Raw genomic sequence first — 24,422 nt, forward strand, 5'->3', positions numbered from 1 at the left:
GTGCAGGGGAAACGTTGGGACAAACTGGTGCGGGCAGAGTGGACAAAAAAGAGAAAAGTCTCGTCTTTGAGTCAGGCCTGGAGGGCAGGAGAAGAAAAAAGGAGCTCTTATTGGTGGTTGTCAAGGAGATGGGCCTTGGGGTTTGCTGAACTTTCTTCCCTTAAAGCGTCCTGCCTCTGGCTGAGAGGGGCCATTTATTTCCAGCCGCGCCTCCCTCCCGGGCGGGTGGGACCACGCCCCAGGCGGACAGGCGTCAGGTGTGGACCCCAGGCCAGGCCAGAGCCGGTGCTGACCGTGATGTTCCTTCTGCCCCTCCCCCTGCCCCCGGCCCCGCCGGGTCTGTCACTGGGCAGGGCCAGCCCGCGCGTTCACCCGGCAGCGAACTTCGCTGGCCGAGCTCGGCCCACACATGGGCGGCGCCCGTCGGGACGATCGCAAAGGGGTATTGTCCGCTCGGGGTCGGAGCCGTCCCGGGAGCCCGGTGCCAGACGCGGGTCTTGGGGTTGCCCCACGACAAACGCACTTATGAGCCATTGTCCTTTGCAAAAGGATAAAAAGTTCGTTTGTTTTGAACGTAAATTTCAAGATGATTTCACTATTTTTCCACATCTGGCTTGTCGCCGCTGCCTCGCCCGCGTCCGGCACCCAGTAGGTGCTCAATGAACGCTTGCCGCACGGCTGCACGCACAGTTCCGGGGCACGCCTCGGCATTTCTTTCACTACGAACGGGTGGCTTCGGCCTCTCGATCTCCGAGAGCCGGTTCACAGCCCCCTCCTCTCCCTCGAGTGTGAGTGCTGGGGGCGGGGAAGGTGCTGCCCCCGGAGGAGCGGCCACTCGAGACCACAGGGGCTTCGGGGGACTGGAGGGAGCAGCCCCCGAGCAAGCCCCAGCCGGGCGGAGACGGTACATCCAGCGGGCTTGCGAACCCGCCCGGCCCCCCACCCCCCCACCTGCCGCCCGCCGGGAGGGGAGGGGGCTGCTTGGGACGCCCGCGCCCGCCCCTCCCCCCGCGAGCCGGCGGCCCGCGCCCATTGGCCGGCCGCGCGCGTAGCCCCGCCCCCAGGAGGCCACGGGCCAATGACCCGCGCTGTCAGCTCGTCAGCCGCGCCGGCTGGGTGGCTCCGGAGCCCAAGCGGTGGCGGAGCCGCTAGCAGCTAGGAGCGCTCGCAGGAGCGGCCGGTCGGTCGGGTCTCCGCGCCCCGCACGCCCGCACGCCCAGCCGGGCCCGCAGCGAGCATGGGCGCGGCGGCCGTCCGCTGGCACTTGTGCTTGCTGATCGCGCTGGGCACGCGTGGGCGGCTGGCAGGGGCAACTGGGCTCCCAGGTAAGCGCCCTACGGGAGGACAGCGAACACTGGGGGCGCGGGCGGCGGGGGGCTCGGGCCTGGCTCCCGCCACCCCGCACCGTCCCGAGGGCCGCACCCGCGCGCCCGCAGCCCCCCCGCCTCTTTACAAAGTAACTTCTGCTGCCGGCCGGGGCGCCCCTCCCCGCATCCCGGGCGGCCGGGGCTCCTGGAGCCCCGCGGGGCCGCGGCTGGGGCGGGGTGGGCTGAGGCCCGGGGAGGGGAGTATGAGGCCGGAGAAAGAAAGAAAACGCGACGGCTGGTCCAGGGGGACCCAGAGTGCAGACCAGGCGGGGCGGGGACCCCGAAGGAGAGAGGGGCGCTGCCCAGGGAGAGGGGAGCGCGGGCGGAGGGAGGGCGGGGAGACCCGACGAGGTGCTCCAGGGAAAAAAAGACGGACCCGAAGAAAGAGGGAGAGGAGGTGGTAGGTCGGAGGGACAGACGGACAGGAAAGGAGGAGGAGAGGGAGCAGACAAAAGGACCCAAGAAGCAGCCAGAAATAGACAAACACCGAGGGATAGAGAGGAGAAAAGCTGGAGGGGAAAGAAGAAAACCTGAGAGGGAGAGGAGGCAGAGGGACAGCGGGGAGGAACGGGATCAGAAGAGGGATGGACTGGCCGGTGGGAAGGAGGGGAGAGGTGCAGACAGGGACCCTGGAGAAGGAGATCGGAGGAGGGGCGAGGAGAGTGCTGCGAAGGGTGACGGACGGAGCTACCTGGGAAGCGATGGACCAGTGGACGTCAGACGGAGCGAGCAGACAGGAAGGCGAGAGCTTGGGAGCCAGGAACAGGACTTGGGGATGAGGCCCAGGGGAGGGGTCTGTCAGACAGCAGAGGCCAGGTGGGCTGCCCAGAGGTGGGGGCATTTCACAGGCCCCCTTCCTCCCACTCAGTGCCTCCTGCTCTCTGGTTGTCAGAAGCTGGAGTCACCTTCTCTTCTCCCTTCTCTCTTTGGGGGGTGAAGGGAGGAAGGGACCTCCCCACCACTCTGGGCTCCCTGAGGTCTATGTTTGGTGGCATGTGGTAATCAAGCCCTTAGTGATGATACCAGGTGGCTCCAGCTATTCTACTCACCCTGACGGTCCACACCCCCACTCCCTGTAGGTGTCTCTCTCAAGCTTTGGGGTCTTTTGCCTCTGAATGACTGGTTCTGTGTGTGTCTCTCCCCACCTCTCTGTTCCCCCCATGTCTCTCTGTGTATGCCTCTGTCTCCTGCCACCACGTTCCCCCCACCCCAATCCCTGTGGCTGTGAACCCCCAGCATAAGCAAACCAAAGTCAAAGTGAGCAGCCTGTGGTGGGAGGCCGAGGCTGCCCTGCAGGGGGAATCTCCAGCCCAGGCCAGGATCTATGGGGACAAGTGGCATGTGGCTCCCGAACTTGCCTGCCCTCTCCCCACCCACCACCTTAGGACATGTTTATAATGTGTTGGGAGATGGGGACACCTGATGAGGACACCTACATGGTGGTAGATTGGGGGTGGGCAGGGTAAGGGGTTCCAGAGCCCCAGCAAGTTTCCCTTCCCTCATTCCCATGCACTGACCCTTAGGAGGTGGCAAGAGTCGTATCTGTGGCCACTGCCCCCACGGGTCCTATCTTAGAAGTGACCACCCCCAGCATGTAATCGGTCCCCTGTGGCATCTGACTTCCTGCCTTTGAGGCAGTGCCACTCTTGCATGGGGGTTGGGGAGTCCCTCTGTTGCCACTTCCCCAGAGGGCCCTACACCAGTGTTCCTGCTGACCCCTGACCTTCTGATTAGGGCTCTGACCCCCTCCACCCACCATCTCCCAAGGCCCTTTCACTCTTCTCTTGGGCAGCTGTAAGGGATGGGCTGCTCACCTGAGCAGATGCCACTCCCTGAAAAGTGATGCTGCCTGCTGTGTGCATGTGTGTGAGACAGAGTGTGTATATGTGTGCATTTTGGATTGCATACACAGATACACAGAATCTTTGTGGACTTACTTTGCCTCAGTAGCTGTCCCACATTGGAGGTGTACCTATGTGTTGGGGCAGGATTTGGAGTGTTGGGGGCCCTCAGCCTAGTTGGAACTTCAGTTTAGAAGTTGTCGGGATGTGAGAACCAGGTCGCACCTAGATTTTTGAGGAGGAGAGGAAGGATGACTGGGGATCCCAGAACCATCCATAAGCTAGGTGACCCTGGTGAGGGTGTGACCCCACCAGTGGACACTCCAGTGGGCAGCGTGGAAGCCAGATGAATCCCTTCCTCGCAGCCCAGGGCCAGCTGGAATCCCATGTGCATCTCAGGGAGCCTCCTGCCATGGCCTCAACTGGCTGCTCCTAGCCTCAGTTTCCCAATCTGTAACTCAGAGCGGATGGATTTAAATATTCAAAGGACCCTTCTGGCTCTGCAACTAGAATAAGGAGAGTGAGGAGGTTTGGAGTGAAGCTTTGTGGGGTGAGCTGGACACACAGAGAGAGGCTTTTCCTTGGGGTGTCCCTGAGCCTCAGTTTTCCCATCTGTCGCGGAATGATGGCCCTACTTAGTGGGATTTGACCACTGCAGAGTAGCTGCCTGAAAGATGCTACCTCTTGCTGATTATCACACCAGGCTGTCACGTGACAGCTGTTGCTGTTAATTACCCCAGGGAACAGTGGCAGGGCAGAGGTGAGAGCTCCCCCACCACACTGCCTGCTGCTGGCTCCCAGGTCACAGCTCATCTGTTGTCACCCCCACCCCTCACCAGGAGCAGTGGATGTAGATGAGTGCTCCGAGGGCACAGATGACTGCCACATTGATGCCATCTGTCAGAACACACCCAAGTCCTACAAATGCCTCTGCAAGCCTGGCTACAAGGGAGAAGGGAGGCAATGTGAAGGTGAGTAGAGTCCAGCCCTCCCTGTTTGACACCAGCTGGGACCAAGCCTCTGGCCTGTCACTGCCACTGTCACCATCAGTACTGGCAGAACTGGCTTCTCTCAGCGGTGGGAGAGAGGCTGTAGGCTTTCTGCAAATGTGGGCTGCTTCCCTGGAAGATGAAGCGCAAGTCATGGGGCATCCGACTCTCTCCCAGCTTTGAAACTTTTTGTTTTTTTAAAGAAATGGAGTGCAGCACTAAATAATGTGTTTGTACCTGTTCCTGACTGGATGTGCATGGGGGTGGTGTTAGGGCCTGGGGTGACCCCTTCCATCCATGTCCCTAATGGCAACTTCAAAATCCACCCTACATGGCCTGTACCTTCCCCGAAATGACCTGCCCAGTAGCCAACCACGGCATTTGTGAGGCTGGCCAGGTCTCCTGGATACAGACAGGGGACTGTGGCATCTGTCTGTCCCGCCTTCCTTCTCTGCACCTGGGTGCTGGTTTGACCTCTTGGCATTAGCAGCTTCCTCCCTGGCAGCTGAGAGTTGGAGTGAGAATTCCAGTGCATTGGGAGCCAGGTCTCTCCAAGCCAGACGGCACCTTGGGAGCATTTGTTCTGTGAGGATCTGTGTGGTCATCCCGACCCCATGGGTGGACAGAACTCAGCGTCAGGGGGCTGGAAACTGATGTGCACACAGGACGAAGTCACTGACTCAAGCCTTCCCATCTGCCCCACTGCATGAATAAGGAAAACTAAGACCCAGAGAAGAGAAGTATCTTTGGCAAGGTCCCCAAGCTCCACAGTGTCATGATGGGGACTGAAACCCAGGTCTTCTAACTTCCACTCAATGACATTCTAGGATCTTATTTTCTTCCCTCTGGGCCCTGCCAGTTTAATTTTTTGAAGTGTGACATTTATGTTGAGAAGGTGACATGTGACACTTGTCACCTGTTCTTTCTGTGGAGGCTTTACAGGGCTGACATTTTATAGGAGGTCAAACTATGCCTCCTTGAGATGCTGATGTCATTTATTCTTCTTGTTTATCAAGCATATACTGAGGGCTGAGTGCTAGGCAAATAATGTCTCTTGGATCACACCTGGTTCGGTCATATCCCTGGCTTGCTCAGAGCCCAGAAACCATAGTTGGGAGCTGGTGCCTACCCACAGACCTCTGGCAGGAGGCCAGGCTGAAGGCAGATAGAACAGGCCATTAGCAAGAAGCCTAGTGTGACAGGCTGGCTAAGATGCTGGCAGGGCCTGGAGGTTAACTGGGTGGTTCAGGTGGCACGTGCAAGGCTGTGTGTGACCACTTTCTCACCCTCTGTGATGCCTCACACACAGTGCCCTGACAAGGGAGGGTCATGGCTGACCCACCCACCCCACCCCCGCCATCTCTGCCACTTTAAGCCACTTACCCAACCTGTTTCTCCCTCAGCCCAATTCCTCAGGCCAACACTTTGTCTCCTGTTGCCTTGAGGTCCTTCAGAGTCCAGCTTTAAGCCCCCACTCTGCTTGAGCCCTGGGTCAGGAGTCAAAATCTTATACCCAAGCCCAGCTGTGCCACTTGCTGGCTCTGTGGGCCTCACATCCTCATCTACTAGAAAGAGAATTCATCTTGGCTTCTGGGTATGAGGATGAGAGAGGAGGAGGTGTGTGAATTTCCAGGGTCTCCTCATCTCTTTAGCCAGCCTCCAGCCTCTGGCTTTCACACCAGGAACACAGAACCACCTATGTCCTGACACACACACAACTCCTAGGCTATTCAATGTTTGGGAGCCCCCCTTTGGCTTTTCCCAGTGCCTAGAGCTTCTTGCCCTCTTTTTGCATCCTGGCTAAATCTAAAGGCTAATCATTCTTTAGATCTGCCTCCTCGGGGCACCCTTCCCTGATACTCCCACTTACACCTGCACACTGGTGCCCGCTGGGCTGCATTAAGTACTGACTCTGCCCTATCATCACTGTCTCCGTGTTATTGTCATATGTCTTGCTCCCCTGCTGAGCTGGTAGCTCATTTGTTGAGGGCCTGCCATGAGCTTGGTGATGGGGCCACCACACTGACACCACACACAAACTCAGACCATGTCCCCAAGAGCTCCCAGTGACCTCCTCGAGTACAGAGACCCTTTATGCCTGTCACTGTGTTCCCAGATCCTGGGGCAGGGCTGGGTGCTAACAAGGATGTGTGGAAAATCTTTAGTCTGAGTTAGCTGTCTTTCCTCCAGACTGGGTCGTGTTATATGGGCAACCTGTGAGGCACCCACAGAGGGGCGTGTGGCATGCTGGGTCCCTGGGGGGCTTCCTCTTGCTGTGCTGTGAGGAAAGCAGGGACAGACCTCACCACTCATGGGAGCCTGAGTTGCAGCCCACCTCTGATGTGAAAATTTGGGTGGTGATCTGCGCTCACAGAGCCCCAGTTTCTTCTCTGGCTACATAGGCCCCAAACACCACCCCGGCCACAGCTCACCCTGAAGACAGAGAGAGATGCAGTGCAGTGCACTGGGGTGGGCACTCGGTATGCAGTTATGTGCTCAGCAGGCAGGTGGCAGTGTCACTGCCGCCACCCCCGCCACCACCATCATCCTCATGAGCTCACTACCTCTCACAGTGGTTTCAGGCTGACCTGAGCTTATGAATGGTGAAGACCTTTGACACTCACCCCACACCATCTACTTCAGAGGTGATAGTTATGGTGCAACCCTGTCACTGCCACTAAGAGCTTGTGGTCTGGAAATTCTTAACAGATTTAGGATAGTAAGGGTCAGTATCTGTTGAGTTGCCATACTAACAGTACAAAAATAACTCTTAGGAACCAAGAGGAAAATTCCATGTGGTTACTCGGTCACTAAACCTCAGTGGGTGAAGGAGTGCTGGCCTGGGCTCTGCGGACCTCAGTGGCCCCCATCCCTCTTGCACTCAGGCTTCTCACCCACCAGAATCAAGGCAGCCTGCTGAGTATTCACCCACAAGTCACCACATCCCTGCTGGTTTCCCCAGGATGGCCTTCTGGGAGCTCTGAAATCTGAAGGGCTATCTAGCCAGGTGCACTGTGGCCCAAGTGAGCTTGGAGACCACCCAGATCTTCACTTCCTTGGTTTACAGAAGTAGCAATGGAGGCCTTTCCTAAGTTGGGACTGGAGCCCAGATTTGCTCCACCCTGGCTTTCTGCAAATGGCTTTTCCTATCTGTGGCTTTCTGTCCTGAGAAGAGAGAATAACTGTCCATGTTTAGTTGAGCATATGGTTAGGGCCCTGACTGTGGGTCCAAACTGCCTGGGTTTAAATATTGCCTTGTAGCCTGGTCAAGTCCTGTCCCTCCATTGTTTTATCTGTAATATGGACTCAATGCTAGTGCCTTCTTCATAACGATGGTGTGAGAATGAAATGAGTTAATGTATTTAAAAGCATTTGAATGTAGCCTTTCACGTAGGGCACACTGCCGTTGCCGTGATGGTGGCAGGGCTGATGCTGATGGTCACAATAATGCTGATGAGCCTAATGTTCAGTCTATAAAAAGAGGTAAAGTTCTGTCTCTTTCCAACAATTCCCAGGATCTCAAAATGGTTTGGAAATGGGGTATTCTGGTTCATCAACTGTTCGTATAAAACATATGCATACATGCCTATACAAGCCTTGTCACCTCTTCCGTATCCCCCGAGAACATACAGACAGGCATGCCCTTCACAGACCTTTGTTTATCAAGAAGGTACAATGTGGGAGGCTGAAGTGGGAGGATTGTTTGGGCCCAGGAGTTCCGGGCTGTAGTGAGCTATGTTTGTTTGTGCCACTGCACTCCAGCCTGGGCAACAGAGCAAGCCAGACTTCATCTCTTTAAAAAAAAAAAAAAGAAAGAAAGAAAGAAAAGAAAAGAAAAGAAATGTACAATAAAAAAAAAACACAGGACAGAGGCTTTCCTTTGTTCATCTAAACCTACTCTTCAAGGATGGCAAATATGCTATCATCTTCTCCCACAGCAGACATCAGTAATCAATCCCCGCACCCTCCAGTCATTTCCACAGTAGATGAAACCTGTTTTCCCTCCCTGGGCTCCTGAATCTGCAGGTCCTGAGCTGGTGTGAGGTTTTGCAGATGTCAGCATTGGACTTTGGGGGAACTGTGCACCCTGTCCTACAGATCTCATCAGGGATGCAATTTGCTGCGATAGGCACAGAAGCGGCGCTCTGCAAAGTGGGTCCTGAGAGCACGGCTTTCATGGTCTAGGGCTTCATATGAAATGAGCCCAGACTGCGGGAAGCCCTGTCAGGGTCACCACTTCCACCTTAACCATGTCACCTTGGAACTTCTTCTGGTTGTGAAACGCCACAGTGGAGGCAACCTGCCCCACTCTGGGGACAGTTTCTTACCACAACTTCCTGGCCATCTTGCCACATGGCTGGTGGACATGTGATGATGCAGTGGCCTCCACACATGAAGCCACATGACCACTGTGTTGGGAAAGTGTCCTGGACCCATGTGGCCAGATCCGCACTGGCAGGGGCTTCCTGTAGCCAGACAGGTGAGGCGTCTCAGACAGCTAGGAGCAAGGCTGAGGCTACATCCATGTTTTCTTTAGCATTGGTGCTTGACGAGATCTGAAGTAACTTGGGGTAAAGTCATGGATCTGCAGAGTTGGAAGGAACTTTAGAGGGTAGCCGGGGCAGCCCTGTGAGTGACATGCTATCTCTCTTTACTGCCCTCCCAGACTTACACACACCTGGGTTTTAGCCCTTGACATGCTGCACTTACGCCTTCCTATGGCTCCTGAAGGGCAGAATCTGTGACCCATCCAGCTCCCATCCAGCACTGGCATTGGAACCCAGCACTGGCATTGGCACAGGCTATGGAAGGCGTCTTTTGGGAAAAGGGTGGGTGAATGGGTGCAAAGGGTCCCCTCCTCCCAGAAGCCTTCCTTAGTTCCCGGACTGGTGAGCTACCACCTGTGCTCATCTCTCCCCAGTGCTTCTGTCCCACCAGCTTGTGTGACTTCACTCAGGGCCAGACCCAGAGCTGGCATCAATGGACAGTGAGTGACTATTATCCAACCCAGAGGTTCCCAGAAAGACCTCCCCAAACTGCACAAACACTGACGGTTTTATAGATGAGGAGGCCAAGACCCGGACAGCCAGGGGCTAGTCTAAGGCTATCTAGTGTGGACCAGTGGCAGAGTTAGCCTGGGAAATTGGGTCCATAGAGGTCAAGCCACCTAGGTGAGAGGCAGCAGGGTCTGGCTTCCAACCACCATTAGAGGAAGGGGTCTCCCCAGCAGGCTAGGCCCTGTTAGCCAGTTTGAAGGCAGTGGGGGAGGCTCCTCAGCTATGGAGTGATAAATGGGGTACAGGGGCCCTTTCTTTTTTCACATACCGTCTCTGGCTGCTGCCAGCTGGTCTAGGACAGGCCCTAGACCAAATATGATGGCTGCGGGTTCATCAGCCCTCAGTACAACTGGGGGACGATGCCCTAGGGCTTAGCCCAGCCTCAGTTCAACCACTTTGAGCTACCATTATTTTCAGCCTCTCTGCCTAGCCTTACCCCAGTATCGCTCTTTTTTTAGTTTCCCAAACTTGCTGGCTCCGTCCTACCTCTGGGCCTTTGCATATTCTGTTTCCTCTGTCTCTTCACTTAGCTAAGCCTGTACACTCCCTGCTCACCTTGGGCCTTTTGGAAGCTGCTGGGCCAGCCCTGCTCTGGCCTCCTGGTCTGAATTAGCCAGGCCTGTTTGTGCTGGGAGAGGGCAGGCCAGGAGTAAGGAGGGGGCATTTCATACCCTTTAAACGCTCCAACTCATTTAACCTTAATTGCCCTGTTTTCATAGACATTTGCTAAGGAAAAGGACCAAATTATAGCTTGAATTGGGTCTTACTAATCTTAATTAAAAGCTCTCGTTTATAATCAGGACCAGGCCCCAAATGAGGAGCAAACCACCCTCAGATGGCTTGTTTAGATAGCTAAGACGCTCTTGATAATCACTGCTTAGTCTGAACTGGCAGCGCACATCACCCCTCTATGTGTACTTACTTTTTAGACCGTTTATTCAAGTGGTTTATTCCACTTGCAAGTTCCAACTCTGGCCTTTTCCAAATGCTATAATTAAAACTCTTGGGGGAAATAACTTTTTGTTTTTGCCACAGTATATCAAATATATTACTATTTTCCTTTTTTGTGTGAAAAGGGGAAAAATGACAACCCTCTGGCCCTCCGAAATCACAAAATTAGCATGTATGTAATGAATATAAATAGTCACTTCCTGAGTTTTATATCCGCAGGGTCTGCTTGTCAATCACTAAAGTTAGGTGGATTACAGAACATGTTATTAAAGCGTTTTAACAAAACTCCTAATAACATACCCAGTGATCCATTTAGTTTAACATCAGAAAAAAAAAGCCCTTAAAACCAATTGGCCTTCTTAGGAAATAACGTCCATGACCTTATTAAATTATTTTCATCATCATTATTGCACACTTTATTGAAACTCCAGATAAAATTCCCCTTTTGGGGAGGGTAGAAAAGGCGGTAGGAGGTAAGTGGGGGTCTGGGGGGCAGAGGCAGTAGAGGGGGAAGGGGAAATTCTTCTCCTTTGAGTCTTAAAACATGCAATTATGCATGCTAACGTGTGCTCTGCACAAGATGAAAGCATTCAAGACCAGCAGACCAGCGGACAGGAAGAAATTGCATGCGACTTAAAATTCCAAGTTGCTGTTAGCTGGCAATTAGAGTTGCTTGTAACTGGTCCCAGCTCTGCTGCAGAGTTTGGGCTTCTTGGAGAGTTCTTGGAGCCCATGTCCATTATTAAGAGGAAAAATAAAAAGCTCAAGCTGTTACAGTTAAGCACAGGAGGTAAGTTCACCTCTCTGAGCCTCCATTTGTCCATCTGCAAAATATTTGTACTGGACTGGATTCCTTTGTGGATCAGCTGTGTTCACTGAGCACCTACTGTGTGTCAGGCTTGGTGCTGGGGCCAAGACGTGCTTCCTGCCCTTGAAGACCTCGCTGGTTTATGGGAAAGACAGATTGGAAAAGAAGGGATCCTAACGGATGTGGAACGTGCAGCCAAAGAAATACAGACAAGACCGGGTGGGGGTGGAGTAGAGCATGGGTGTGTCCGCCTGGGGAGAGGAAGGAGTTAGGGAAGCAGGACAGAAACAGGTCTCTGCTGTCCCTTCCTGCTCTGATGGCCAATGGGAGCATTTGTAGCAAGGACTAGAGGCTTGCAGTTTGGTCCTTGTGCTGACTCAGCAAGCCCAGCAAGTGACAAGCCCTGGTCCCCTCACCCATCAGGTGGGTGCCACAGCACCTGCCTTACAGAATGAGGAGGGAGAGGCCGTGTGTTGAAGGCAGAACCAGTACCTGCATATTGAGCTTTTTTCCTCAAATCCACATTTCTCCCAGGGTTGGGGGTCTCTGCTCCCCCACCTCCCGTCACCTGTGTCTCTGAGCTCCCCGGGTGGCAGCCCTTCTCTGCCCTCTTCCTCCAGCCCTCTCGCCTCCTCTTGGCGGCTTCTTATTACAGTGGCTATATTTGTTTTTCCATCAGAGGAATGCTAACCAGAAAAAACCATTATTTCTAAGAAAATAAACTGTGGGCTTGTGTGCCTTTGAATGCTACTGACATGGATGACGGCCTTCCCCAAGGCCTTGAGACAAAGAGGGCTGAAGGGCTTGTGTGTGCCGGTAAGGTCAGGGGTGCTCTGAGGGGATCCTCCAGATGGGCCAGGGCTGCAGCCCCTGGGTGGAGGGAGCTAAAGACTCCCGCCGGCTGGCGTGGACTTCTGGCCTGGGCTGATAACAGCTGGTGGTGGTGATCACTCCCCACTCCCACCACATCTCCTAGATGTACCCCTCTCTCCAGGAGCCCCCATGCCTCTGCCTCATAGAGGGGTGTTGAGCTGGGAGTAGGTCTGTGGAGATCTGGGTACCAGCCCTGCGTGACCTGGAGCAGTTCTAGCCCTTAGCCTGCTGACTGCAAAGTTCAGGAGGGCCAGGAGATCCCAGGCCCAAGACTCTTATTGCAGGCAGCTCTCTTCTCTGGATGATCCTTGCTTTGATGGTGCCCAGGCTTGCTCAGATTGTGGGGTAGTACATGGACTTCAGCCAGACCTAGCCCCCGTCCCTTCCCACTGCCAGCCTCATGGTCAGACCTGGGCTTGGCTGCTCTGCTGGTGGGAGCAGCTCACGTTGTGCTCCCTGTGTTGGGTCATTTTCCCCCCTCCAGGCTGGCAGCCCTGAGGCCAGGGTCTCAGTTGAGGGTACCCTTTGTCCCTCAGTTGCCCTCTTTGGGCCTCAATTACCCCTTTATCGAATCTGAGGTCATGGATCAGAGGAGTTCTAGGACTCTGGCTTACTGATGCTGCCGGTTCGGGTTTTTTGGTGGTTGCCTGTTTCTGATTATCCTCCTTTTGAGTTCAGGGTGGTTGGGCCTGTGGAGCAGCCCCTCAGAGCCTGCAGTCTGGGGGTCTGGGGCATCTCCCCTGCATCTCCCACCTAGGAGAATCACCACTCCTAGGATTGGTGGGAGGGAGCAATCGGACCCTTGACTCAGGACTGGCAGAGCTGAACTTGAGCCCAGCAGGTATGCTGGGGCCTCTCCTCACTTCCATCTCAAACACCCCAACAGGTCAGGTTTCCCTTGACCAGGTCGCTTCAGTGTCCATTAGTGCTGTTGACCAAGCCTGGAAAGAGCCTCCAGGGATGTGTTTTTGAGGGAGAAAAAAAAAAATAAATAACTGGTTTGGTAGGAAAATCCCTTCCTGGTTTCTGGGAGCCACACTTCTTACCATGAGCCCAAGCTGGGCAGGTGGCATCTGAGTTCAGTTCAAAGTGATGGTCCTAGGTGAGGTGCAGTGCCTCACACCTATAATCCCAGTACTCTGGGAGACTGAGGCAGGAGGATCATTTAAGCTCTGGAGTACAAGACCAGCCTGAATAAGAGCAAGAGCCCATCTCTACCAAAATTAGAAAAATTAGCTGGGCACCATGGCGGGTGCCTGTAGTCCCAGCTACTCCAGAGATTGAGGCAGGAGGATCATGTGAGCCCAGGAGTTTGAGGCTGCAGATGTAGGCCAATGGCCTGGCACTCTAGTCTGAGCAACAGTGTGAGACTCTGTCTAAAAAATACCAAGAGAACTGGGCAGAGCCAGCCAAGTAAATAAGAGCCCTGACATTGTGAACTTGTTTTATTTTTATTTTTTAAGTGGCTATTTTGAGAGATATTTCATATACTACATAATTCAATCATTTAAAGCATACTATTCAATGCTTTTTAGCATATTCATGTTCATCTATTACCACAATCAATGCTAGAGTCTTTGTATCACCCCCAAAAGAAACCCTGTACTCCTTGACCATCTCCCCTTAAAGCCTCTAGCCCCTCCAGCCTTAGGAAACCACTAATTTACTGTCTTAATTGATTTGCTTTTTCTGGAAATTTCATATAAAGGTGGCCCTGTGTGCCTGAGACAGCATTGACTTTGAAGTCAAGTGGCCTGGCTCAATTCCTGGCTCCCTTTGTATCAGCTGTGTGTCTTGGGGCAGAGCAGGCAACATCTCTGAGCTTTGGCTTCTCTTGCTGTGAAATGAAGGTGTTGGCACCGTCAGGGTAGTCATATGTGGACCTCACATGTCACGGGGGTCCCTGAGTGAGACCACAGTCAGGATTATTCCTCCATTCAGTGATCAGAGGCTTCTCTCACACCCACTCTGCTAGGCTCTGAGGCTTTGACTGAATAGGTCACAGTCCTCCTGAGCACAGGAGGACACAGGCAAGGTTAGGAATGATCATGTCTGTCTGGGGGCCGCAGAGCCCAGGGTAGGGCCAGGGCGTGTCTGCTAGAAGATGGGTAGAAGCTTTAGGAAGGGGGTAATTCTGGGGCTCCAGGCCAGCGATGAGCAAGCATTCGTGCAGTGGAAGGAGGTCCAGGCAGAGGGACCAGTGTGAGCCACTCAGGGTACTGGGAGAGGTCATCAAGGCGCTCAAACCCCGTGGTTAGCCTGGATCACAGGGTGGGAAGAGGGAGGGAACCTTCTCACCCTCTGGCTGAGCCACAGTCATTGTGTGCAGTTAGGAATGAGAAAGTATATAGATTTGTGTTGGTTTTGTGTGACCCTTGACCTTTCCCGTAATTAACTGCTGGGCCCACTTCTAGCATTGTCTTTGCAGAAGGGAAACCTGATCGATGGATGCCAGGGGTCCTCAGAGAGCCGGTCTCATTACTCAGTCATTACAAACCCAGGGCTTAACCCCGCGCCACCGGAGACAGGGGCTTAATCCTTCCTGCTAGGCAGCCCAAGAAACTACCTTCCCGAGAGCGTAATTAGCCAACAAACCGGATTAAGATTTATTCATCAATAAGGACTCAACTTCCTAAGCCATACATCTCTCCCAGAATGGTTGCCTGATCTAAGGAGTACACGGTTTTCCTAAAGCCCCCAGACAAAGGCGAAGACGTGCCCGCGCCAGCCAGGGAAGGGGTCTTCAGCCGAGGAAGGGTCTTTGTTAGAGCGCTTGGTCTCAACCGTCTATGAGGAATGTCTAGAACAATGCCACTTTCACAGGGAAATGAGAAGACGTTTTCAGTAATGAATGCTGAGAGTAGACAGTGGGTGCTTTACAAGTCCTCATTGTGAGAAGGTTCTAGTCCTGATTTTGGGGAAAATGCCCTAAAATAGTATTAAAATAAAATGAGAAGGCACTCTGACTCATTACAGTGGAATCTTTTAGGACCTAGACACCACAGAATAAACATTTTATGGAGCAGCAAGAATCAATTTTGAATTAAATGACAAAAAAAAAAAATGAAACCATTCATCCTCCCTGGGTTCCAGACTGTTGTTGACACTTCACACTGCCATTTTAAATATACGAAAAGTGGAACTGTGCAACTTTTAAGAAAACCCATAACGAGCAGTTCCTTGTTCTGTTTTTCTCTTCTCTGTTGGATGCTGGGAGCTGTCTTTGATGGGAATTGAGTCTTCATTTAAAAAAAAAAAAAAAATCCAAGCAGGTGCAGGAGCAGTGGGGTTGCTGCACTCTCATCCGTCCGTGCTGGGAGCTCTGGAAGTGACCAGAAGTTTCTCCATTCCTATGAACCATCCCTGTCACCACCCACCAACTGGCCCCACATTTCAAACTCAGAGTAGGTACATAGACCTTGGAAAAAGAAACAAGAGTGTACATGTGACATCTCCTCCACACCCTTCTCCTTAATGACTTTTTGGGGTGTGAAGCAGCATTTTTTTTAAGTATTTATCTCATGCACCCTGAAGATGAGACTGTGGCTCCAACCACAGGGACAGAGCTTGCATTTGAATGGAGACAGGAGGTGAGCCCCTCAGCCATGCTATGCCTCAGCCTCCTCTTCCGGGACGGTACATGAGGGCGCTTCACGGGCAGCCTCGCGACTCTGGTCTCTGCCTGCGTCTCCCGTGGCTGTCCTTCCTCGGTGGATCTCTTTGCCTTCACCAGTGTTCTCCTCTCTGTATGTTTGTGTCCAATTTCCCTCATGAGAAGGACACTAGCCATTCGATTAGGGCCCACCCTAACCCAGCATGACCCCATCTGAACTCAATCACATCTGCAAAGACCCTATTTCCAAATCAGGTCACTTTTTCAGGTCCTGGGCATGAGGACTTCAGTGTATCTTTCTAAGGGACACAATTCATCCCACCACAGTCCTTTAAATATAAACATCCAGATAACCTGCTCACCTGTCCCCATCCATTCCTTTACCCTCTCCTTGCCTCATCTGTCTGGCTTTCACGGTCCTTAAAAACTGGTCTGAGGGGGCGGTGCCTGTGGCTCAGTGAGTACAGTGCTGGTCCCATGTACCGAAGGTGGCAGGTTCAAACTCAGCCCCAGCCAAACTGCAACAAAAAATAGCCAGGCATTGTGGCGTGTGCCTGTGATCCCGGCTACTTGGGAGGCTGAAGCCAGAAAATCGCCTAAGCCCAAGCAAGAGCTGGAGGTTGCTGTGAGCTGTGATGCCACAGCACTCTACCAAGGGTGACAAAGTGAGACTCTTTCTCCAATAAAAAATAAAAATTTCAAACAAAAAACTGGTCTGAGACTGATGGGTGTTGTGGAAGTCTATGGGGCCCCTTTCAGGGGAGGGGATTCCTGGACATGTTTTTATAATAATAAATCCATTTGGGCTAGGTGCCATGGCTCACACCTGTAACCCAACACTTTGGGAGGCTGAGGCAGGAGGATCAATAGCTTGAGCCCAAGAGTTCAAGACCCCTTCTATATCAGAAATATAAAAATTACCCAGGCATGGTGGCAGGCACCTGTAGTCCTAGCTACCAGAGAGGCCAGGGCAGGAGAATCGCTTGAGAATTGCTTGGCAGGTGCCTGTAGTCCTAGCTACCAGAGAGGCTGAGGTAGGAGAATTGTTGGAGGCTGCAGTGAGCAGTGATTGTGGCATCGCATTGTAGCCTGGGAGACACAGAGAGACCTTGTCTCAAACAATAAAAGTAATAAATCCATTTGCTTTGGCAGAGGTTTTTTTTTAGTTGGTTTGTTTGTGTATCTCTTATATATTAAAGGAGGAGGCTCACATGCTTTATAAAAATAAAAATTCAGAGTACTAACAGAAAACCAGGGAAGCCTGGGTTCTGAGCCGGTGTCCTCCATCCAGGGTACTGGGGAGGTGAAGCTGCTGCCACAACAGCGCTAGGAGCAGGGCAGGCCTGGGGTTTTCAGAGGAGTTGGTTGTTCTAAGAGATGCTCACATCTGGAGGACTCTGGGGCTGAATTAAGAGGAGAGACGAGAGCAGCAAACATTCTTACACTCTCCAGCCTGTTGACAACCACTGCCATCTGCTCTATGGGGAATGAAGGAAGAAAGTGACTAGAGTTGCCTTATCGACTGTTCAGAGATGTGCCTTATGGGTATGGTGTTCAAATAGTTGATCATTCTGATAGCGATACCCGGACAACAGGCACAAACTGGAACTGTGCCAGGCAAGTAGAGGTGTATGATTATCCTAACCAAGAGAAGGGACGTTCCCTTGATTAGAAGTTCTGAGAGTCTTTCCAATCAAAATAAACAGAAGAATCCTCCAGACCTTAGCACCATGAAAACAGCTGTTTTGAGTGTAGTCTGTGGCTGTGGTGACTCTGTAACCAGTTGTGTTTCTTTCTTCGCTTGGCTTTTAGGAAGCTCAGAACCATATTTGTGATATTGCTGTGCTGCAGCTTACCAAATGGATTTCTGCAGGTTGTCACCAGCTTAATCTTATTTTCAATGCTCACTTGTTTTTCTTCATCCTAATATTTTATTCTCTTTGAAAATCTATATATTTTGTGTGCTGTTCAGATGAGTGTTTGAAGGAATAGGTGAATGAGTTAATAGAAGTTTGGATAGATGGATGGATGAGTGTTTGGATAGAAGTGCAGGTATTTGGAACAATTAACATATGGATGGGTGGCTAGACATTTGGGTGGATGAATGGATGGGTGAATGGATGTTTGGATAATGGATATTTAGATGAATGGAAGGATGGGCATCTGGCTGAATATTTAAACAGATAGATACATGTATGCACATGTTTGGATGTGTGGGTGACTGATTGTCTGGATAGATGAATGAGTGAACAGGTCTTAAAGTGGAAGAGTGGTCAGCTGACTGGATATTTAGCTGGATATATTGTAGCACAAATAGATAAACAGAAGAATGGTTGGGTAGGCATTTGAACAGATAGGTTTGGGGGTGAATAGATGGATGAATACGTGGTAGGCGAGTGAATGAGCAACTGGATAAATGGAAACATGGCTAGCTGATTATCTGAGTAGATAGGCACGCACATGTGTGCATATGTGTGTGTGGATGGATGGAACATATGGGTATTGCTTAAAGACTTGTGATATAGAAAAAATAAAGAAAAAAAGAATAGATGGGTAAATGGGGGGTTGGATGATTGGATAATACTTTCTTGGTATATAGGGTAAATGCGTCCAGAGGGAAATATCATGTATATCTGCCTGACTTTGCAAATGACTGGCACGTCATAGGCATTCTAGCCTCTTAGAAAGAATGTGGGGTTCACACACTGCAAGACTTTGTTCTGATCCTTGCCCGGCCACTTGCTATGTGACCTTGAAGGATTACCTAATCTTTCTGCACCACAGTTCCCTTGACCATAATATGGAGTTAAAAACCTCCTGCAGAGGTTTTGGCTTGCAGAGGGTTGCTGTGAGAATTAAAAGGGCTGGTGTTTGTTTTAGGGGAAATATCTGCACGTTTCCTTCTGGGACACAATGTGAAAGGAAATTCTTTCACCCAGACATGGAATAAAAGTTCTTTTCCCCAGTGTGATCAATCCAACCCAAGTCATGTACCTACCTGGGACCTATAGCAGTTGCTAATGGCATGTGTGGTTTGGATCAAACTGATCAGGCTCCACCCCCAGAGTTAGGACCAGGCCAGTTTACTCTGAGTCACCTGCTTGAAGGAAGAAAATCAGGAAGGAACAGTTTGCTGGCTGCTTGATGAGATCAGAGATGAGGGGACAACTCAGGGGGACATGCAGGGGAAATAAGTGACCAGTGGGCAAACTGTAACAATTTTAAGGGGGAAGTAAAAACGTGCTTTGGTAGCTGACTGGTTGTCAAGGGAGAGGAGAAAGAGAAAGAATAGTCAGTGGGATGGGGAACCCCGAGGAAGTGGAGATTGGTGAGTTCAAGTTGGGCTGTGTTGCCTTTGGAGTGTCTGTGGAAGATCCGGGGAGAGGTGGTTGAATTGGTGTATCCAGGACTCTGGTGGAAGGTCAGGGCTGCAAACAGAGACTGGGAAGTAGCCAGTATCTCTCTGTCTTCGTAAATCTTTGTGCCCTTTCAATAACATAAAATCATACATCCTCCCTTAATGATATTTGCAATGTCTAAGTGCATTAAATATCATGATTAAAAACAATTGGAATGAGCTGCAGAGTTGAGTCTGCTTCCCAGCTGATGCAGATGGCCATTGTGGGCAGGTTAGACAGAGCCTCCTGCCTCTCTGGATCCTTTGGAGACCCAGGCCGCTTTGTTCTTCCCTCACTGGGCTGGGTGAGCTGCTCACCAGGAGTGAGCCCCACAGCCGGACCCTGTACTCAGCTGCTTTTGCCTCTGCTGTTTTCACTTAAGTTATGTCCTCTGCTCTGCTGTGTCTCTGGTGGGCAGGCGTCTCCGCAGTGCTCAGTCACCTGCAGAGTCAGGGAGCTCACTACCTCCTGAGAGAGCTTTTGCCTTCCAAGTGGGCATTGCTGCCCATGAACGTTAATTGGCCCCCCGCAGATTGCCTCTGCTGGGAGCAGCTCTGCCTCCTGCCTAGAGCAGCGTGCAGAAAGCATGGAGCTTGGAGCTCGTGGTCTCCCTCCGGCAGCTCCTTGGCAGCGGAGGGAGCAGCCAGACCTATCTCCAGTCAGTTCTCCAGGCTGGCCCTATACCCACTTTGACAGCTGGAACCAGCCTCAAAAATTCCTCTTCTGTGATGATGAGGGATGGCTTGGCTGCCGCTTGAGAAGGGTACTTCTGGCCCTGCTCACTGGGGGCACTTCTGGTCCCACTTAGTGTAGCACTTCCTGTTCTGGTTCCGGTTCTGGTTCTAGTTCCAGTTTCGCTGTTTGTGGAGGAACTTATAGCTCCTTCCTTCCTCTGTTTGTCCCGAAGCTCTGGATGTCAGGATGAGTGTAGGCTGAGAGGGGCAAGCCCAGGGAGCGTTTTGGGGTGAGGAAGCTGAAGACTGGCACCCCCAGGTCATGGCTGACAGGGCCTCCCTGTACCCAGAACACTCCTGGAAAGACTGGCTGTGACCAGGGTTAGGCTGCGGGGGCTCCTACACCAGCCGTTGGAGTTCCAGTTCCACTTGTATCATCTCCTAGCGACCTTTGGCAAGGTTATAGCCTGTCTGTGTCCCGGCTTCTTCAGTCCTCTTGTAAACTCGGAATAGTGATAATGGTGCCTACATCTCAGAGTGGGGGGTTGAAGAGATAATGACATAGTCTTCCAAGCAGGATTTGGGCATAGAAGGCGTCTTGTAGAAGGTTAACTAGATATGCTCCTATTATCCTCCAAGGTCTCTGAAATCTCTCTGGAACTCCAGAACCGATAGCCCTTTGACCCTTAATAGGAAATGTTGAAAAAGACTTAAAACAGCAAAAAGGGTGACCTTTACAAAGGCTCTTGGCCATTGTTTATGAGACAGAAGCCTTTGTTGAAACAAGGAGGCTGGAGCAGTTGAAATTTGGGCATCAGACCACTGATGTGGAAGGAAATTATTTGAGTTAGTGGACTTTTCTTTCATTCCAGAGATTATGCTTTTTGGTGATGTACAATGTTAATCCTACTGATGCCGTCTGCTTCAGGAGAGCCAGTTTTGGACAACTGTAGATTAGATCCCCCATGTGGTTAGTGTTGAGAGGCTTTCTAGGGAGAGCGAGCGAGGTGTGAATCTTGCCTAGTTTGCTCTGGTGGGAGCTGGAAGGCTCCTATGTGCGCCCATCAGCGTGCTCTGCAAGGCGGTGGCCAGCCTTGCTGCAGAGCCAGGATCTTATTTTTATAACCATTGGGTCCTCAGCCCCTAGAGGGAACTTCATTTACTACCTGTTGCGTCATCTCCTAATCACTTATATCCCGGTGGCTTCAGCGGTGGTGGGAGAGGGGACCCCCAGGCTCTTCCTCTGACACCTTTCCTGCCACTCCTTCCGCAGACATTGACGAGTGTGAGAACGACCACTACAACGGGGGCTGTGTCCACGAGTGCATCAACATCCCCGGGAACTACAGATGCACCTGCTTCGATGGCTTCATGCTGGCACACGATGGACACAACTGCCTGGGTGAGTGACGCAGCCGTGCCCCGCCCTCTGGGCACACCTTGCCTATTTCTCAGCTCCACCTGACAGAGTTGGGGGCTGTGGGAAGGCTTGCCCTCCCTTGGCTCCTTACATCAGTTTGCTAAGGCTATGGATTGGGTGGCTTAAACAACAGAAGTTTATTTCCTCACAGTTCTGGAGGCTGGAAGTCTGAGATCAAGGTGACACCAGGCTTAGTTTTCTCCTAAGGCCTCTCTGCCTGGCTTGCAGAGGGCCACCTCCTCTGTGTGACTTCACATGGTCTTCACGCTGTGTATGCAATGTCTTGTGTCACTCTGTGTCCTAATCTCCTTTTCCTGTAAGGACACTCATCACTGGGGATAGAGCCCACCCTAGCAACTCCATTTTTAACTTAATTAGCTTTTTAAAGGACCTATCTCCAAATATAGTCACATTTTGAAGCACTGGGAATTGAATGCTTTCAACCTAGGAATTTTGAGGGATCACAATTCTGCCCATCAACTTACATACCCCCATGACCCCATGGTTCAAATACATTTTTTAAGCCAATTGAATAAAAATTATAAGGGCAATCCATATATGTTGGATGAAATTGGAAAACTGTGGAAGAGTCGGGAAGATAATGCAGAGAGCGTCTGAGTTTTGCTGGCCTGTCTCTTTTCAGTCTTCTGTCCGTATCCAGGTGTGTGTCACCATTGTGGCAATCAGGCGGTCAGCATCATTTTGTCCCTTGCTTTCCCTTAACATCGTGTATCTCTCAGGGATTTTTATGTGGCCCCTGTTACCATTTTCCAGGTGCCCCATAGTCATAAATTACCAAAACCTGCCTTGGTTTCTTAGGGCTACCATAACAAAGTAACAAACTGGATGTCTTAAACAACCGAGATGTTTTTCTCTCACACTGGCGGAGGCCGGGAGTCTGACCCAGAGGGATTGGTGGGCCAGTTCCTTCTGAGGGCTACAAGGAAGGGTCTGTTCAGGCCCGTCTTGTAGCTTTGGGTAACCTCAGGTATTCCCTGGCTTGTAGATGACACTCTCCCTGTCTTCACATTGTCTAAGCTCTGTGCATATCTGTCTCCGCCCAAGTTCCCCTTTTTCACAAGGACACAAGTCATGTTGGATTAGGACCCACCTGCCAACTTCATCTTAACCTGATCCCCTGCCAAGACTTATTTCCAACAAGGGTCCCATTCAGAGTACTGGGCGTTAGGACTTCTGTGTCTTTGCAGGAACATCATTCAACTCAGAGTGGTTTGAAGTCTGTAATGGGAGGAACAGTATCTCCGGTAGAAATTACATGACTTTAGAGCATGTGTGCCTGTCCCCCAGTCCTTATTCTGCCACTGGCTGCTAGGTACCTGGGGCACAGCCACTGGGCCCACAGGGGTACAGGCGTGGATTTGGCAGGAGCACAGCCATGGATATATTATTGACTTGTCTCAGTCTTGGGCCCTTGATGGCAGAGGAAGGCTGTCAAGAGCAGCTGCCTCCCCGGACAGTCCTGAGCAGCCACTGGGATAAGGTCCAGAAGCTGAGGAGCAGGTCCTGCGCGGGCTGTCAGCAGCTGGGAGCTGTTACTGTCATCAGCTTTCTGAGCTTCCATCTTCTTCTCCCTTTAAAGGAGGAATAATTATGCTGTCTACTTCTCAAGGTTGTGTGTGAGGTTGACGTGACAGTGTGAAGTGGCTCGCACTCAGTAGGTGCTAAGTAGTCAATAAACAAGGATTGTCACTCCAGGTAACCAGCCACCTTTTTGTTACCTTTTTGTAGATAGTTTGGGTTTTTTTGTTTTTTATCATCAAAATCCAAAGGTGGTTCTGGACATCAAACTTTTTTTTGCCCCTCTTTTCCTGATTGTTTCCTTAGGAATGCTTCATAAAAGTAGCACTGAGTCAAGGCCATAAACTTTTCAAAAGGGCCCAGCAAATCTTCTGCTGTGCCAGCTGGTTTGTTGGTGTGCAGGGTAAGAAGCTGGATGCCCTGGGCACTCTGGAACTCTTCCTCTCAGTGAGATATTAGCCTTGGATTTCTCTACCTGTTTTAGAGGAGCTGGTTATGGGAAACAGGTCTATGGACATGTAATTACAGCAGGTTATTGAAGCCCAGAGGTGGCCTGTGAAGAGCTACTGGCTCCCCAGGGGGCTTCAAAGAGGAGGTAACACTGAGTGGACCTCCAAAGATCAGGACGAAGTTTTCTGCATCAAGAACACAGTCTGAGTAGAGGGCGGCAGGCAGCTCCTTGCTGGGTGTGTGTGGGGGAGGAGTGGCAGGCCAGGACTGGGGGGCAGGAGAGCCTTAGTTAGATTATAAAGCGCCTTACAGCACTTACTGTGCCAGAGACCAGGGTAAGCAACCTGCCAGTGCTGTCTCATTTAATCCTCCTGGATCGTCCATGCTTGGCTTTCCCAGTTGTTTGCTCCTTTTTCAAATGATAGAGAGAGTGCGTTTTGGTAAGTGATTGGTCAGTGAAGGCAGAGCTGACAGTACCCGGGGGACAACCTGTTAAAAGCAGACAGTGTGACACAGTGGTCAAGAGGACAGACCTTGGGAACTGCCAGTTTGGGGCTTAAATCCTGGCTCTCTGCTTATCAGCTGTGTGACTCGTGGGCAGTCACTGCCTCTCTGAGCCTCACCTCTCACCTGTGATATGGAGAGTATATTCTCTGTCTTGCAGAGTCCTTTCAAGGATTCTGTGAGATCTCGGATGTAGGGCATGTGGCCAAGTGCCTGGCACCAAATAATGGGCATCCATCTGGTGATTAGCTTCCAGGTGAGCTGAATTGATGCGGTCTGGTTTGATGCCTCTGAGACCTCATGGAGGGCACAGCCCACTGTATGCCCCCAAGGGGTAGGGGCCGTGTCAGACACATGGGCTGTCCTGGCCACAGCAGTCTCACCTGGGCAGAGCCACCTGTTTGTAAACAGCCTTGTCCATGGCCACAGCAGGTCCACCCGTGCCTCCAACAGCTGATGCCCCCAGCCTCCCGACTAACAGAGAGGTCTGTATGGGTCTTTGTTTCAACAACATTATTCTCACAATGGATTCTTTTCATACTCATTAATTTAAAAGAACTGGATCCCCCCGCCCACCGCCACCGCCTCTGAGCACAGATTGTGACTGCACGCAGGTCTAACATGCACATATGGCAGCCAAGGAAAGGCGCTGTCTGCTGTCTTTTCTGTTAGCCGGGGCAGGCCCTTCTCAACAGGCTTCTTTTTGTTTGGTCTTTTTCCTCAGCCAGACACAACTCCAGCTCGAGAGAAGTTAGACCTTGGTTCCCACCAGCTCCACCCCAGACTGACCGTGTGACCCTGGGCTAGTTGGTTGACCTCTTGGAAACTCAGCTCCCTTATCCCTGAAACTGTGGGAATTAGGGTACCTGCAACAGTGTCGGGATCATGGGGGTTTCATAAACGTGGGCTGAAACAGTGTTGTAAGAGTAAGCTGGGCT

General features: G+C 51.7%; 1 protein-coding gene across 2 annotated transcripts in view; it reads left to right on the plus strand.

The window, feature by feature from the left end:
• Positions 1-1,237: 1,237 nt before the first annotated feature.
• Positions 1,238-24,422, plus strand: part of SCUBE1 (signal peptide, CUB domain and EGF like domain containing 1) — a 114,555-nt gene continuing 91,370 nt past the window's right edge. For both annotated transcript variants that reach the window (XM_023509363.1, XM_003783128.3), the window contains exons 1-3: positions 1,238-1,325; positions 4,048-4,179; positions 20,845-20,973. In XM_023509363.1, coding sequence (XP_023365131.1) covers positions 1,238-1,325; positions 4,048-4,179; positions 20,845-20,973 — 349 coding nt within the window. The remainder of the gene's footprint in view (positions 1,326-4,047; positions 4,180-20,844; positions 20,974-24,422) is intronic.

Source organism: Otolemur garnettii, unplaced genomic scaffold (assembly GCF_000181295.1).
Source record: "Otolemur garnettii isolate 467f Iridium unplaced genomic scaffold, OtoGar3 scaffold00007, whole genome shotgun sequence".
Taxonomy (NCBI): Eukaryota; Metazoa; Chordata; class Mammalia; order Primates; family Galagidae; genus Otolemur; species Otolemur garnettii.